The sequence below is a fragment of the Rhinopithecus bieti genome, unplaced genomic scaffold, assembly GCF_001698545.2.
Source record: "Rhinopithecus bieti isolate Rb0 unplaced genomic scaffold, ASM169854v2 scaffold_19652, whole genome shotgun sequence".
NCBI classification, from domain to species: Eukaryota; Metazoa; Chordata; class Mammalia; order Primates; family Cercopithecidae; genus Rhinopithecus; species Rhinopithecus bieti.
This window is the reverse complement of record NW_016809913.1, coordinates 937,941-953,558: the sequence shown is the minus strand read 5'-3', so window position 1 is coordinate 953,558 and position 15,618 is coordinate 937,941. Positions and strand designations below refer to the sequence as shown.

General features: G+C 40.3%; 1 protein-coding gene across 3 annotated transcripts in view; it reads left to right on the top strand.

Annotated features, from left to right (window-relative positions):
* The first annotated feature begins 3,789 nt into the window (after positions 1-3,789).
* LOC108541407 (eotaxin) overlaps positions 3,790-15,618 on the top strand; it is a 21,080-nt gene continuing 9,251 nt past the window's right edge. The window contains exons 1-3 of one of the 3 annotated variants that reach the window (XM_017890955.1): positions 3,809-3,914; positions 4,696-4,813; positions 5,235-5,353. In XM_017890955.1, the coding sequence (XP_017746444.1) occupies positions 3,809-3,914; positions 4,696-4,813; positions 5,235-5,340 (330 nt within the window). In that variant the 3' untranslated portion in view covers positions 5,341-5,353. Of the gene's footprint in view, positions 3,915-4,695; positions 4,814-5,234; positions 5,354-15,618 lie in introns of those variants that run through there. The other 2 variants (XM_017890957.1, XM_017890954.1) reach the window with 2 other exon arrangements.

The window sequence follows — 15,618 nt, the reverse complement described above, 5'->3', positions numbered from 1 at the left end:
CGCAGGAAATAGGAGGCAGAGAAAGGCATTTGCTGCTCAGTTCCAGGAGTGGCAGCTGAACGACATGCTTAAGAAATGGTTGCCTAACCAGTGGAACATGGACCAAAATGCCTAACCTAGGCAACCATTTCTTAAGCATGTCGTTCAGCTGCCTCTCCTGGAACTGAGCAGCAAATGCCTTTCTCTGCCTCCTATTTCCTGCGACATTTTGGTCCATGTTCAGATAACATAGAACAATGTGGCTCAAAGGAAACCTCAGCCTATCAAATTAACACCTGGCAAATGTAAGGTATGCATGGGACCATTACCTGAATCTGTGCTCATGGCAAACATTGCATTCCAGTCACAGCACCATGAACTCAAACTCAAAGCAAGCCCTCACAATGCTCTCCAAGACATCTCTTTGGGCTGCCCTCACTAGTCAAAAGAGTTGACATCTGAGTAGCACCCTATAAAGTGTATTGTCTATGGTACACATAACAAAATAGAATAGTGGTTACCTCCTGGCCCCTGGTGACCACTGTTCTATTTTCTGCTTCTATGAGTCTATTTTACGTACCTCATATAAGTGGAATCATTCAATATTTGTCCCTTTGCCACTGACTAATTTCACTTAGCATAGTGTCCTCAAGGTTCATCCACTTTGTCACAAATGGAAGGATTCCTTCTTTTTAAGGCTGAATAATATCCCATCGTGTGTATATACCATATATTCTTTATCCATTCATCTATTGATGGACACTTATGTTGTTTTTATAACTTGACTGTTTTGAATAATGTAATCATAAACAGGGAATGTAGTGGCATGCCATATTAAAAACAGTGAAAGAAAAAATCAATCAACAATTCTAGATAAGGCAAAGCTACCCTTTTCAAAAGTAAATAAGAAATGAAGACATTTCAGCCTTCCAAAAAATACTAAAGGGAGTTCTTCAGGCTGTAGCAAAAGTAATTCAAAGAAATAAAGAGCACTGGTAAAAGTAACTACATAAGTAAATATAAAAGACAGTATAAATACTTTTGTTTATTTGTTTAAAATTATTTTTTTCTTGTATCTTATTTAAAAGGCACATGCATAAAGCACTAGTTATAAATCTCTATTTAGGGGCACACAATGTATAAAGGTGTAATTTGTGACCATAACAATGTTAAGATGAGGACTGGGATGGAGCTATATAGGATCAAGTTTTATACACTATTGAAATTAAAATATTAATCTGAAATAGGTTGTTATAAATTATGATGTTAATGATAGTCCCCAGGGTAACCATTAAGAAAATAACTCAAACATATATAATAAAAATGGGAAATACAATGGTACAGTAGAAAATATTTATGGTTCATAAAGTAAAGTAGTAATTAAAAAGTGAGGAACAACAGAGACATAAATATATTAAAAAGGGAAAATATCAGATGGTAATCCTATTTCATCAGTAATTACACTAACGTGAAAGGATTAAAATCCCCAACTAAAAAGCAAAGGTTGAGTAAATGAATTTTTAAAATAAACCAACTATACGCTATCTATAAGACACATGTTGTAAATTTGAAATCTCAGATAATTTGAAAGTAAAGATATGGGAAAAGACACCCCATGGAAATGATAATCAAAAAAGAGCTAGTGGCTATACTGTTAATAATATCAGACAAATAAATTTTAAGACAAAAATTGTTACTAGAGACAACGAAGGACATTCTTTTGTGACTGAGGGTTAAAAATGTATATTTTTTAATCTGGAAGGAAATTAACTGCTTACATCTTCTGATGTTGATAATGTACAATAATTTGGTTGTTTTATAAGTGTTTCTAATTTTGCCATATTTTTACAACCAGCTGATATTGTCTTTAAATTATTTTAAAGTTTTTACAAAATTCTGCAACAATTCAACAGTCTCTCATTTTTACCATTCCCAGGTCTTGTGGGTGATAGGCACAGGCCTTTCCATTATAAACATATAATTTCCATTATAAACATATAAGCAGGCATTTTCTCTGGGATCTTAAGCAGGAACATCCTGGGGCACTTCACTTAAGGATTTTCTGAAGGAGAAAGGTTTAACCAACTGGAACCCATGAGTACTTCCTTGAGCTGCTGACCAGACAGATCCAGGAAAGGTAATTTCTGGGCAGGACCTCTATGTTCTACTACAACTTTGTGGATCATTCAGCAGGTTATCCATGATAGTTGTCTTCCAAAATAAAAGAAAAAGGAAGAAAAGTCAAAGGAAAGGGTTCTGATTTATAGAAGCATCAAGTGGATGGAACATACACCCTGGGTTAGAATATATGCTGTTCTAATGTGTTACATTAGAGTGAGCTGGGAAGACTCCATAAATAAGGAGATAGAAAGTAGGTCAACTATTCACCAATTTCTGGAGCTGGGAGTAATAACAATTTGAAAAAGAGCTAATTGAGGGAATGAGTAGCCTGAGCAAAGTCATAGGGGTAAGATAAAATGACGTAAAGCTAAAACCAGAATCAAAGCCTTGCATTGCTCCCAAATTAATATTCAAGGCTGTATAATGCTCAATTTTCCCATTGAATAATTTTCCTCTTTTGCATTCCATGTCCATGATGCATGGCCCAGTTAAAGGCATGAGGACCCCACACATGGTCCCTCATCAAACCCCTTTTCACTGATATCAAAGGCGATTAGTTGGTGACTTTGTAATGTGTATGTGAGATGAGGAGCTGGATTAGTGTTTTCTTTGTATTCCGGAGATATGTGTGTGGGAAGAAGGACAAGAAGTCTCTCATCTCTGATTCAAATTGAAGGTTTCTGATTTTGTCCATAAATTTGCCTTCCCTGTATTCTTTTACTTGGAAAAATATGTTCACAGTTAATCGGATATTTTAGAAACACAGTATTCTAAGATCTTTATATGCTGTGCAGTTCTGATAGCCTATAAAGCAAATAGTGGCTTTAAAACACATCCTCAAATTCTTTTATACTCCTCCCATTAAGAGGTGTGACTATGATCCCAACCCTTGCACCTGGGATCCTTAAGCCATCATGCACAATATCTAACCATGTGGAGGGACCACTGGAAAGATCACACACAGAGAGAGAGAGAGAGAGAGAGAGAGAGAGAGAGAGAGAGAGACAGCTGTTGAAGTCCTCCCAGCCCAGACCCCAGACATTGAATGAAGACCTTGTGATACATTCAAGAGAAAAAAAAAAAAAAAACGCAGAAAATTGTTACTGTTTTAAGTCACTGTTTTCAGATAGATTGTTATGCAGCAATAGATTACTAAAATAGACACTACTTTTAGGTACTATTATTCTAAGAATACTGAATTCTATTTTTCTGCTAATGTTCTATTATTTTACTTTTCTCTGGGTTTCAGAAAGCCACCAGGATTTAAGCCATGAAGAATCTTTGAGTCCTTTGTGGAGTTGAGTCAAAGTCTGAGTGTCCTTTTGTGGACTCATGTCCTAGGGATGCTGCTCCAAAGGGAAAAGGATAACATCCCTTGTATATCTCTGACTTCGGTATCCCTGATTCCTTCCTTTTTCTGTAGAATGTGTCTCATTTCAGAGAAACTGGTCTCTTAATAACAGCCGTAGTTACATACTGCAGTCGGCCTGGACATAGACCCTACCTTACCTACCACTGCTGGTCTTAGCTGAAAAACAGGCTAACCTCGACTCATACTCTCAATTCCTATCCTCCCACTGAAGTGCAATGACTCAGCAGATTTTTTACTCCACCCTAGGATCCATCCTCTCTGCCTCCTATAAAAGGCAGAGACAGAGCCGCTAGAGGAGCAGAGGGGCTGAGACCAATCCAGAAATCTCCAGTTCTCATGGGGAAGCCCATGCCCTCATCCTCCAACATGAAAACCTCTGCAGCACTTCTGTGTCTGCTGCTCACAGCAGCTGCCTTCAGCCCCCAGGGTCTTGCTCAGCCAGGTAAGGTCCCTCTCTCCTTCTCCTTGAAGCACGTTTCACCTTCTCTGGGTTATCATGGACCAGTCAAGAAGACATGCTACCCACGGTCTCACTTTAACAGCTACTTTTCCAAGATAAGGTAACTCAGAAAAAGAACAAGGGGTGAGCCCAACCACACAGCTGCTGCTGGGTACAGCCTGAACTAGAATTCCGACTGTGAACCCCAAATCCAGCTCCTTCCAGGACTCCAGCTCTGGGAACACCTTCAGTGCAATTACCACCCGAGTTGCTTCCAGTAGAGTTTTGGATCGGGTGATCAAAGACAGGGGGCTTCTGGGGATGAATGTGCAGGCTGTTTCCAGATACCGGGAGTCCCAGAATCTGGTCTGTGTTTCATTCAGCCCAGCTTCCAGAGACTGCAGCTCCGCAGAGGTGGTAGGTATCAGAGAAACTCATGACCAAGCATAGAATGCTCAGAGCCTAAAAGGGGATCCATAGTTGGGGTACCCTTGCTCTAAGGAATTGGATTATCATATTAGCCCCTCCTAACAATGCCCAGAGTAGTCATCAATTCCTCTTCCACCTGTCAACTGGTGATGGTGCATCACTATTTCATAGTCCACAAAAGTGAAAGGGAGTTTATGAAATGCCTTAAAGGGCAAAGACACTGGACTTGGGATGGGCAGCTTTTGCCTCTACCTCCTTTCTCTCTGACTCTTTCTTCTTGCCATTCCCTATTTTACAAACAGAAAGACCCAGGACACACCCTCAATGGCCTTTTTTTCTTGTTGTTTCATTGCAGATGGGATTAATACTTCAACTACCTGCTGCTACAGATTTATCAATAAGAAAATCCCGAAGCAGAGGCTGCAGAGCTACAGAAGGATCACCAGCAGCCACTGTCCCCGGGAAGCTGTAATGTGTGTGGATGATGACCACCCACCCCTCACACCTCAGTCCTAGGTTCTTCCCTGGGCAGCGAATAGGACTAGTATCAAAATGAGTTGGAATCAAATACTGTGATGCAAACAGCATCTCTAATCTTATCCCAGACATTTTCCAGTGGGAAACAATTCAAGAAAAGAAAGTGGCTTCTCACTCTCAGCTCCCTTTCTAGCTATCACTTCAGACCTCAGTTCCTTTATCCTGGAACCAAGAGGGATTCACTTGGGCTAGCAAAAAGAGCTGCTTCTCTGAGGCCCCTTCCTTTAGTTTACCTTCTTCCTCCTCCATCCCTGAGGCACCTCCATCAGCCAGGCTGATGAGCTAGACAGCGTTGGTCACACTCCCAGGCTGAACCCTCAAGATGTTCCATCTAACTGTCTCCTTTCTCCTCCACAGCTTCAAGACCAGACTGGGCAAGAAGATCTGTGCTGACCCCACACAGAAGTGGGTCCAGGAATTTATGAAGCACCTGGACGGGAAAACCCAAACTCCAAAGCTTTGAACATTCATGACTGAACTGAAACCAAGCCATGACTTGAGAAACAAATAATTTATTTATTTATTTTTTATTTTATTTTTATTTTTTTATTATACTCTACAGTTCTGGGTACATGTGCATAACGTGCAGTTTGTTACATATGTGTACTTTGTGCATGTTGGCCTTGTGCTGCACCCATCAACTCTCAGCACCCATTCTATCTCATTTATATCATGTGTTAATAACTCCCCAATGCAATCCCTCCCCCCCTCCCGGCTCCCCATGATAGGCCCAGTGTGTGATGTTCCCCCTTCCCGAGTCCAAGTGATCTCATTGTTTCAGTTCCCACTATGAGTGAAACATGCGCCTGTTTGGTGGTTTTTCTGTTCTTGTGATAGTTTGCTTAAGAATGATGGTTTCCAGCTCATCATGTCCTAGCTGCATCATGTCCCTACAAAGGATGCAAACTCATCCTTTTTATGGACTGCATAGTGTTCCAATGGTGTATATGTGCTTTAACATTTTCTTAATCCGGTCTGTCACTGATGGACATTTGGGTTGATTCCAAGTCTTTGCTATTGTGAATAGTGCTGCAATAAACAATATGGTGCATGTGTCTTGTAGTAGATATATTTAATAACCTTTGGGTATATAACCAGTAGTGGGATGGCTGGGTCATATGGTCATCTTAGTTCTAGATCCTGCAGGAATTGCCATACTGTTTTCCATAATGGTTGAATTCGTTTACAATCCCAACCACAGTTAAAGTGTTCCTATTTCTCCACATCCTCTCAAACAAAACTGTTGTTTCCTGATTTTTAATGATTGCCATTCTAACTGGTGTGAGTATGGTATCTCATCTGTGTTTTGATTTGGCATTTCTCTTGATGGAGTGATGATGAGCATTTTTTCATGTGTCTGTTGGCTGCATGAATGTCTTCTTTTGAGAAATGGTCTGTTCATATCCTTTTTGGCCCCACTTTTGATGGCGGTTGTTTGTTTTTCTTCTGTATATTGTTTGGTTCTTTATACGCTTCTGGATATTAGCCCTTTGTCAGGATGAGTAGATTGCAAAAATTTTTCTCCCATTCTGTAGGGTTGCCTGTTCACTCTGATGGTAGTTTTCTTTGCTGTGCAGAAGCTCTAGTTTAATTAGATCCCATTTGTCAATTTTTGCTTTGCTGCCATTGCTTTTGGTACATGTTTTCAGACCATGAAGTCTCTTGCCCCATGCCCTATGTCATGAATGGTACTACCTAGATTTTCTTCTAGGTTTTATGGGTTATTAGTCTAACATTTAAAGTCTCATAATCCATCATGAATTAAATCTCCGTATCACAGAGAAGGAAGGACCCTTATCAAAGCTTTCTACTTATTGGCTAGCCAATTTTCCCAGCACCATTTATTAAATAGGGAAAATTTTGCCCCATTTCTTGTTTTCTCCTTCAGGTTTGCAACGAATCAGATCGCTGAGTAGATGTGTGATTATTTATATCCTGGGAACACTGTTCTTTCCATTGGCCTCATATCAGCATCTGTTTTAAGGTACCAGACCATGCTGTTTTGCGTGACTTAGCCTTGATAGAATATGTTTGAAGTCATGGTAGCCGCGCACGCCTCCCAGCTTTGTCCTTTTGACTTAGGATTGTCTTGGCAATGCATGGCTCTTTTTTGGTCTCATATGAACTTTAAAAGCGTTTTTTCCCAATTCTGTGAAGAAAACTCAATTGGTAGCTTGATGGGGATGGCATTGAATCTATAAATAACCTTGGGCAGTATGGCCATTTTCCCACAATATTGATTCTTTCCTATCCAGGCATGTATGTTCTTCCATTTGTTTGTGTCCTCTTTTTATTTCACTGAGCAGTGGTTTGTAGTCTCCTTGAGAGGTCCTTTACATCCCCTTGTAAGTATGGATTCGTAGGTATTTATTCTTCTTTGAAGCAATGTGAATGGAAGTTCATTCTCTGATTTGGCTCTCTGTTTTCTGTTACTGGATAGTATTAAGAATGCTTGTGATTTTTTCCATTAACTCTTTGTATCCTGAGGACTTTGCTGATTTTGCATAAATCAGACTTAAGGAGATTTTGGGCATGAGACTCATGGGGTTTTCTAAACTATTACGGTCTATGTCATCTGCAACGGGGACAATTTGATTTCTTCCTTGTTCCTTAACTGAATAACCCTGATCTCTCTTTCTTGGCCTGCTTGGCCTACCACAGAACTTTTCCAACACTATGTTGAATAGGAGTGGTGAGAGAGGGCATCCCTGTCTGAGAAACAAATAATTTATATACCCTGTCCTTTCTCAGAGTGGTTCTGAGATTATTTTATTCTAATTCTAAGGAATATGAGCTTTATGTAATAATGTGAATCATGGTTTTTCTTACATAGTTTTAAAAAGTTATTAATATTTTAATTTAATCTTCCATGGATTTTGGTGGGTTTTGAACGTAAAGCCTTGCATGCATATGTCATCTCAGTCCTGTAAAAACTGTGGCATGCTCCTCCCTTCTCTACCTCACGGTGGTATTGTATAAGTCCTTGCAAGAGTCAATGCAAAGATTTGTTTTAATTGTTAAGATATGATGCCCCTATGGAAGCATAATGTTATTATAGAATTACATATTTGCATATGTGTGACTCCCAAATTTTCACATAAAATATATTTTTGTATAACAGCTGACATTCATTGCTTTTTAAAAAGATAAAGTAATAAAGCTGGTGGGGGTAACAGGGTAACAAGGTGAAGGGCATGGTTGCAGAGGTCGGGCTCACATTGTGGGGAAATGAGCACATAATGGACTCTGGGCTTTCCCCCAGGCCAGACTTATCTGCATCTTAGGGAGAGGCAGCCGCAGGCTGGGGCGAGATGAACCCACCCCTCAGTTCCAGATCTGACATCCCCTTCAGCCACTTGTTCAAATACCTTCCTTCCCTCTCAAACTCATTCTTTTTCTCACCATCCCACACTCTACCCAAAGGCCTCTCCTCTCTTCCATTATATCAGCCTTGTAACTGGCTGGTTTTCGCCCTTCCAATCAATTCTCTAGTCTCGTATAACACAAATGTCACTTTCATTAAAAAATCGAGTAGGAGAGCAACAGATGATTGATTTCTGCCACCACTGGTGTTCAGACCAAGTCCAACATTCCTGTCTACCCCTTCTTCAGCCCACCAGTTCTCACCCCCAAACACCAAAGTCAACATTAACAATGAGATTCAGAAAATGTGAATAATTATTGAGTTCATTCAAGGACAAAGCTTGAGGGTGGCCACTTGGAAAAGCATCAACTCCAAACAAATGGAAAGGTTTCTATTACATAGGTAAAGACAGAAGTTCCAGCTGGATTACAACATTTTTTGTACTAGACAAGGTGCATACGCCACAGTGATTTGATTGGTTATAGGTTACTATGTTCCAAGGAAGATGATTTACTATTCCTTGAGGAGAGGTAGTGATCTGAGGGGTCTTACCTCTGCCATGGCTCAGTCTTCTTAATTGTTTACAGGAAAAAGCAAAAGGCAAAAGTTGTAGGTGCATGCTGCACGACTCAGATTGCATAGCCACATTCCTCTCAAGGCTCAGAATAATTAAAGTCCTAATAGCTTTAAGTTTAAATTATCTGAAGTTTGAGTTATTTAATTTCACACCAATAAGGAGGGTAATCTTAAATTCCAGCAGAGACCAACCAGCAGGCAGACTAGAAGTAGGAGTGAATGAATAGATGCTGTGAGACACAGTGAGCCCTCTGATAAATGCGGATGTTAAGCAGAGTGTCTGATGGTAGGACAGGAAAGGAGAGAACGGCTACATGTGCTCAAGGCCAAACAGACTCTGCTGAAACTTCATTTTTGAAAAGTTATAAAATCATGTGTTTTCATGCAGACCTTGTACTCTTGGGCAGAGAATTAGAAAGAACAGGAACAGAGATGCTGGTATGTAACTGGGTATTGAGTTCAATGGGATTCAAAGATTAGGCTAGTTACACCAGTAATGTGCCTAGTAAATTTAGGCAAGTTACTTTACCTGACCAAGCCTCCATAGATTGAGATGTAGAGTAGATCAATGAGTCATATTCGCATCAACATCACTTAGATACTAATTTAAAAAAAAAAAAACAGATTTCCAGGTACCATTAGTAAAGACTCTGATATGGATTGTTGGGTGGGGAAAGTGTTCCTTACACATTTTTAACTATTTCTTAGTCATGTCTTGGGATCAGTGAGTTTCCCTGATGCTATGTCTTTCAGATCAATGTAGTCTCCAGGCTTGACCTGTGAATTCTGGCTTAGGCATAAGGAGTGTTTTTTGCTGGAACTTTCCCACCTCCTAGACTTTGCTGCTGGACATGTGCCAGTCCTAAGTAGCAGAGACTGCAAATGCCCCCCAGATATCTGTGGGCTCTTCTATATTCTCCAGCCTAAATTGCATTTACCCAGGGGCTGTGTGATTGAATTCTAACTAGTTGGGTGAGGGCTAAAATGATATAAGCCACTTTCAGACCTTGTCCCTATAAACAGCTCTCTCTTCCTCTGTTGTGGTAATGTTAGGGATAACGTGTCCCGTATAGCTCAATTTCAAGATGGAAGCAGTCTGTATCCCCAAGTAACAGGTCAACTGGCCTACCTTGAACTGTGACATGAAAAAGAAATAAACATTTGCTGTGTTAAGCCACTAAGGCTACTTTGGAGCCTAGTTTAACCCTGATTAATAGAGGAATTAATAGCACAATCATGTGCTACCATTAAGAACGTGAAATGTGTAGCATTAACTAGATATTTAGTAGCAAGCAGTGAGGAAGCTGATGTCACAGTTTGAAGAAAATAAGAGATTCATGTTACAAAGTGTCAAACCTGTCAGGTGCTCTCTGCTAAAATAGTAGCTCTAAGGGGAAAGTTTGATAAAGATACATTAGTAGCATGTTGTTTCTTTTTGTCTTCTTTTTTGAAGGGATTCCAAGAAAGAGATGAGCTCAGAAAAAAGAAAAATCAACTGGTCATAAGGTAGAAATGAAAGATAATAAAATACACAAATTCAGGACTTTATGTTGTTGGAAAAGCCATCTGTTTCTAGGTGCCAAATATTAAGAGAAGGTATTTAAGGATGAAAAAAAAATCAGCAATAAAAGTCTTTTGGGAAAAAAATCTCTTAGCTGAATGAAATAACATAAAGCAAAAATCAGATTGAAGTTGTAGCCTTACCATTCGAGCCTCACAGCCTTCCTCATTAAGAGGAGAGGGAGAAGGAGAAGGAGAAGAAGAAGGAGAGGCAGAGGGAGAGGAAGAGGGAGAGGGAGGGGGAGAGAGAGAGAGACAGAGAGAGAGAATAATTGCGGAATTATATCAAGAAAGAAACTTGGACTGTGGCTGCTGGCATATGGAATTGACTGAGAGTGAAGAGATCAGAAGCCCACTGTTATTACCAGAGCTGTACTATACTGTCAGTGAAACCGTAAGTGATCCTGAAAAGTTCAAAAAGAAGACAAACTCCAGACCCTACAGTACAGCTTGCAGTCCTCAAAGGCTGCAGAGTTCCCAAGAAGACCATGTCTCTCTTCAATACTCCCTTCAGAGGTGCCCAAACGGGAATAATGGAAAAGGAGGGAACTCACAAAGGAAACCAGAAACCAGGATCAAAAAGACAACAGAGTTCCCCAGAGAGAGAGAAGCAGCCTAATCAAGGATGGGGGACTTTTTTCTCTTTTTATTATACTTTAAGTTCTAGGGTACATGTGCACAACGTGCAGGTTTGTTACATAGGTATACACATGCCATGTTGATTTGCTGCACCTGTCAACTCATCATTTACAGTAGGTATTTCTCCTAATGCTATCTCTCCCCCAGCCCCCCACCCCCCGACAGGACTCGGTGTGTGATGCTCTGGATGGGAGACTTTTATAACATCTGTCTGAAGGATTTTAGGTTTGGCATGGTGCATTGGCCATTGATGAATGCCATCTTTCTTTCCATAAATGACAGTGTTGATTGCAAGTACCCTGTCCTTTTCAAACTTGAAACATTAAGTAAGTGGCAAATTATTTGTCTTTTTAGTTCATAAGTCACTGGACAAAGTAGATCCATAATCTCAGCTGATGGAGATAACTAACCATCATCAAGAGATCTTGTCCATTTAGGTTAGTGCAATGACTAAATGGCACCTTGAGTTGTTTCTCTTGCAGGTGGATTATTTGTGTACTCTACGTGTGAGAAGAATTAAGTAAAAGACAGATTCTAATGGAAACTATTAGTCTTCACCAAATATCCATGTGATCCTCTTCATATCTCAGCTTCTCTGCAGTTATTCTGGAGTTGCATGATGAGTGAAGGCCAATGTGAGGTAGGCAGAAGTGATGTAAGCAGCTTTTATGTCTGGTTCTTTAAAACATCCTACACAATCTATCAACCATCTCTCCACTCACATCTGGGAACTTGGAGGCCACACGTTCCGTATGAAAGCTGTAATTGGCAAACAGCCTGAATCTGTGAGTCATTCCTAAAAGAGAGCACTTTTTGAGAGCTGCCTAACCAACATCAGGTTACAATTCAAACAAAAAGTATATATCAAAAAGTAAATATTGCAGTAAGCCACTGAGGTTGTTGTTGTTATAGAAGCCTAGGCTAGCATTACTATGACCAGTTAGCCCTGGAAAATATCTACAATATTCTGTGCCTCGGTTTTCTACCTCTGTACAAAAGAGTAAAGTTAATTGCCCTAAGAGGATTATAACCAAAAGAACATTTTAGGGCAGGTACTATGTCTCACTCCTGTAATCCCAGCACTTTGAGAAACCAAGGTGGAGGATACTTGAAGCAAGGAGTTCAAGACCAGTCTAGGCAACAAAGCATTTCTACAAAAAATAATAATAGACAGATGTGGTAGCATACCTATAGTCCTAGCTACTCTGGAGGCTGAAGCAAGAGGATCACTTGAGGCCCAGGAGTTCAAGGCTACAGTGAGCTGTGATGGTGCCACTGCACTCCAGCCTGGATAAAAGAGGGAGACACCATCTCTAATAAAATAAAATATTTTTAAATTTTTTAAAAAAATATTTTAAATAAAAAAGCTTTGGAAAACCTCAAGGCAACTCTGGGAAACAGGCTTCACTTTTGTCAATGATTTCACAGAAGAGGAAGACAGTTCACTTCTCTAAGTCTCCTTTTTCTCATCTTTAAAATGGACTTAATTAGAATAGGTTTGTTGGGAGGATTAAATAAATCATCTCATGTGAAATGAAGTAAGATAGAGCCTTGCATAGATTGCATAGATTAGCATTGCCATTGATAACTTACTATCTGCTGAACACATTGTTAGCATTTTCACACTAACATCAAGTTTGGTGTAATTCTCTTCCAAAAGTGATAAGAAACTGCAGAAATAAGTTCAGCGATGCTTGAGAAGAAGGAGTAATGAACCCTAATTGGTCCTGTTTTACACAAAGGGAGATTGAGACTAAGAGTTACGACACATTTCAGAAGACAGGAAGTCAACAAACAGGGGCTCTAGAATCGGCTCAGCCTAAAGCACACAGTTCCCTTAAGGATTTTTTCACTGGTCTCCAAGCCTCTGGTGTCTATTCTTTTATTTTATTTTTTAAAGAGAAGGTTGGAATAAAATCAACGTCAATGTCTCTTTCCAGTTTGTCTATAACTTTGCAATATTAAAGGAGTGTTTATAACTTTATAACTTTGCAATATTAAAGGAGATCTAGAACACAGCTACAGAACAAAGTCAAGAGTCCTGATTCCTGGGATCCTTGTCTGCTGATCACTGATCACTCACCTCTCCCTGAAAATTCCCTTTTTTCTTTTTTTCCTTTCCTTTCCTTTCTCTTTTCCCTTCCCTTCCCTTCCCTTCCCTTCCCTNAGATTGAGACTAAGAGTTACGACACATTTCAGAAGACAGGAAGTCAACAAACAGGGGCTCTAGAATCGGCTCAGCCTAAAGCACACAGTTCCCTTAAGGATTTTTTCACTGGTCTCCAAGCCTCTGGTGTCTATTCTTTTATTTTTATTTTTTAAAGAGAAGGTTGGAATAAAATCAACGTCAATGTCTCTTTCCAGTTTGTCTATAACTTTGCAATATTAAAGGAGTGTTTATAACTTTATAACTTTGCAATATTAAAGGAGATCTAGAACACAGCTACAGAACAAAGTCAAGAGTCCTGATTCCTGGGATCCTTGTCTGCTGATCACTGATCACTCACCTCTCCCTGAAAAATTCCCTTTTTTCTTTTTTTCCTTTCCTTTCCTTTCTCTTTTCCCTTCCCTTCCCTTCCCTTCCCTTCCCTTCCCTTTTCTTTTCTTTTCTTTTCTTTTCTTTTCTTTTCTTTTCTTTTCTTTTCTTTTCCCAAATCTCCCTCTGTTGCCCAGACTGGAATGCACTAGTGTGATCTCACTTCACTGCAAACTTCGCCTCCCAGGTTCAAGCGATTCTCCTGTCTCAGCCTCCCAAGCAGCTGGGATTACAGGCACGTGCCACCACACTCACCTAATTTTTGTATTTTTAGTAAAGACAGGGTTTCACCATGTTGGTTAAGCTGGTCTTGAACTCCTAACCTCAAGTGATCCATCTGCCTCAGCCTCCCAAGGTGCTGGGATTACAGGTGTGACTCACCATGCACACCCTGAAAAACTCTTCAGAAGTTGGCTTGGAAGTTCATACTGGGCAGAACCCACAGCAGCACAGCAAAACCTCTATAGCCTGACTGCCTCTCTTGATTCCTCTGGGCAGGGTATCTCTGAAAGAAAGGCAGCAGCCTTGGTTAGAGGCTTAAAACTCCCATCTCCCTGGGACCAAGCATCTGAGGGAAGGGTTGGCAGTGGGCACAGCTTCAGCAGACTTAAACGTTCCTGCAGACCAGCTCTGAAGAGAGCAGACGGTCTCCTAGCACAGTACACGACCTCTGTTAAGGGACCGACTGCCTCCTTAAATGGGTCACTGACCTCAGTGCCTCCTGACTGGGAGACACCTCCCAGCAGGGGTCAACAGACACGGGACACAGGAGAGCTCTGGCTGGCATCTGTCAGGTGCCCCTCTGGAATGAAGTTTCCAGAGAAAGGAACAGGCAGCAATCTTTGCTGTTCTGCAGCATCTGCTGGTAATACCCAGGCAAATACATCTGGAGAGGACCTCCAGCAAACTCCAGCAGACCTACAGAAAAGGGGCCTGACTGTTGGAAGGAAAACTAACAAACAGAAAGCAATAACATCAACATCAACTAAAAGGATGCCTATGCAAAAACCCCATCCAAAGGTCATCAGCATCAAAGATCAAAGGTAGATAAATCACAAAGATGAGAAAAAAACTGAGCAAAAATGCTGAAAATTCCAAAAAACAGAATGCCTCTTCTCCTCCAAAGGATCACAAGCCCTTGCCAGCAAGGAAACAAAACTGGACAGAGAATGAGTTTGATGAACTGACAGAAGTAGGTTTCAGAAGGTGGGTAATAACAAACTCCTTCGAGCTAAAGAAGCATGTTCTAAGCCAATGCAAGTAAGCTAAGAACCTCGATAAAAGGTTATAGGAACTGCTAACTAGAATAACCAATTTAGAGAAGAACATAAATGACCTGATGGAGCTGAAAAACAAAGCATGAGAACTTTGTGAAGCATACACAACTATCAATAGCCAAATTGATCAAGTGGAAGAAAGGATATGAAAGATTGAAGATCAACTTAATGAAATAAAGCATGAAGACAAGATTAGAGAAAAAAAAGAGTGAAAAAGAATGAACAAAGCCTCCAAGAAATATGGCACTATGTGAAAAGATCAAACCTATGATTAACTGGTGTACCTGAAGGTAATGGGGAGAATGGAACCAAGTTAGAAAACACACTTCAGGGTATTATCCAGAAGAATTTTCCCAACTAGCAAGACAGGACAACATTCAAATTCAGGAAATACAGAGAACACCACTAAGGTACTCCTCAAGAAGAGCAACCCCATGACACATAATCATCAGATTCACCAAGGTTGAAATGAAGAAAAAAATGTTAAGGGCAGCCAGAGAGATAGATCGGGTTACCCACAAAGGGAAACCCATCAGACTAACAGTGGATCTCTCTGCAGAAACCCTATAAGCCAGAAGAGAGTGGGGGCCAATTCAACATTCTTAAAGAAAATAATTTTCAACCCAGAATTTCATATCCAGCCAAACTAAGCTCCATAAGCAAAGGAGAAATAAAATCCTTTACAGACAAGCAAATGCCAAGAGATTTTTTTTCACCACCAGGCCTCCTGAAAGAAACACTAAATATGGAAAGGAAAAACTGACACAAGCCACTGCAAAAACATACCAA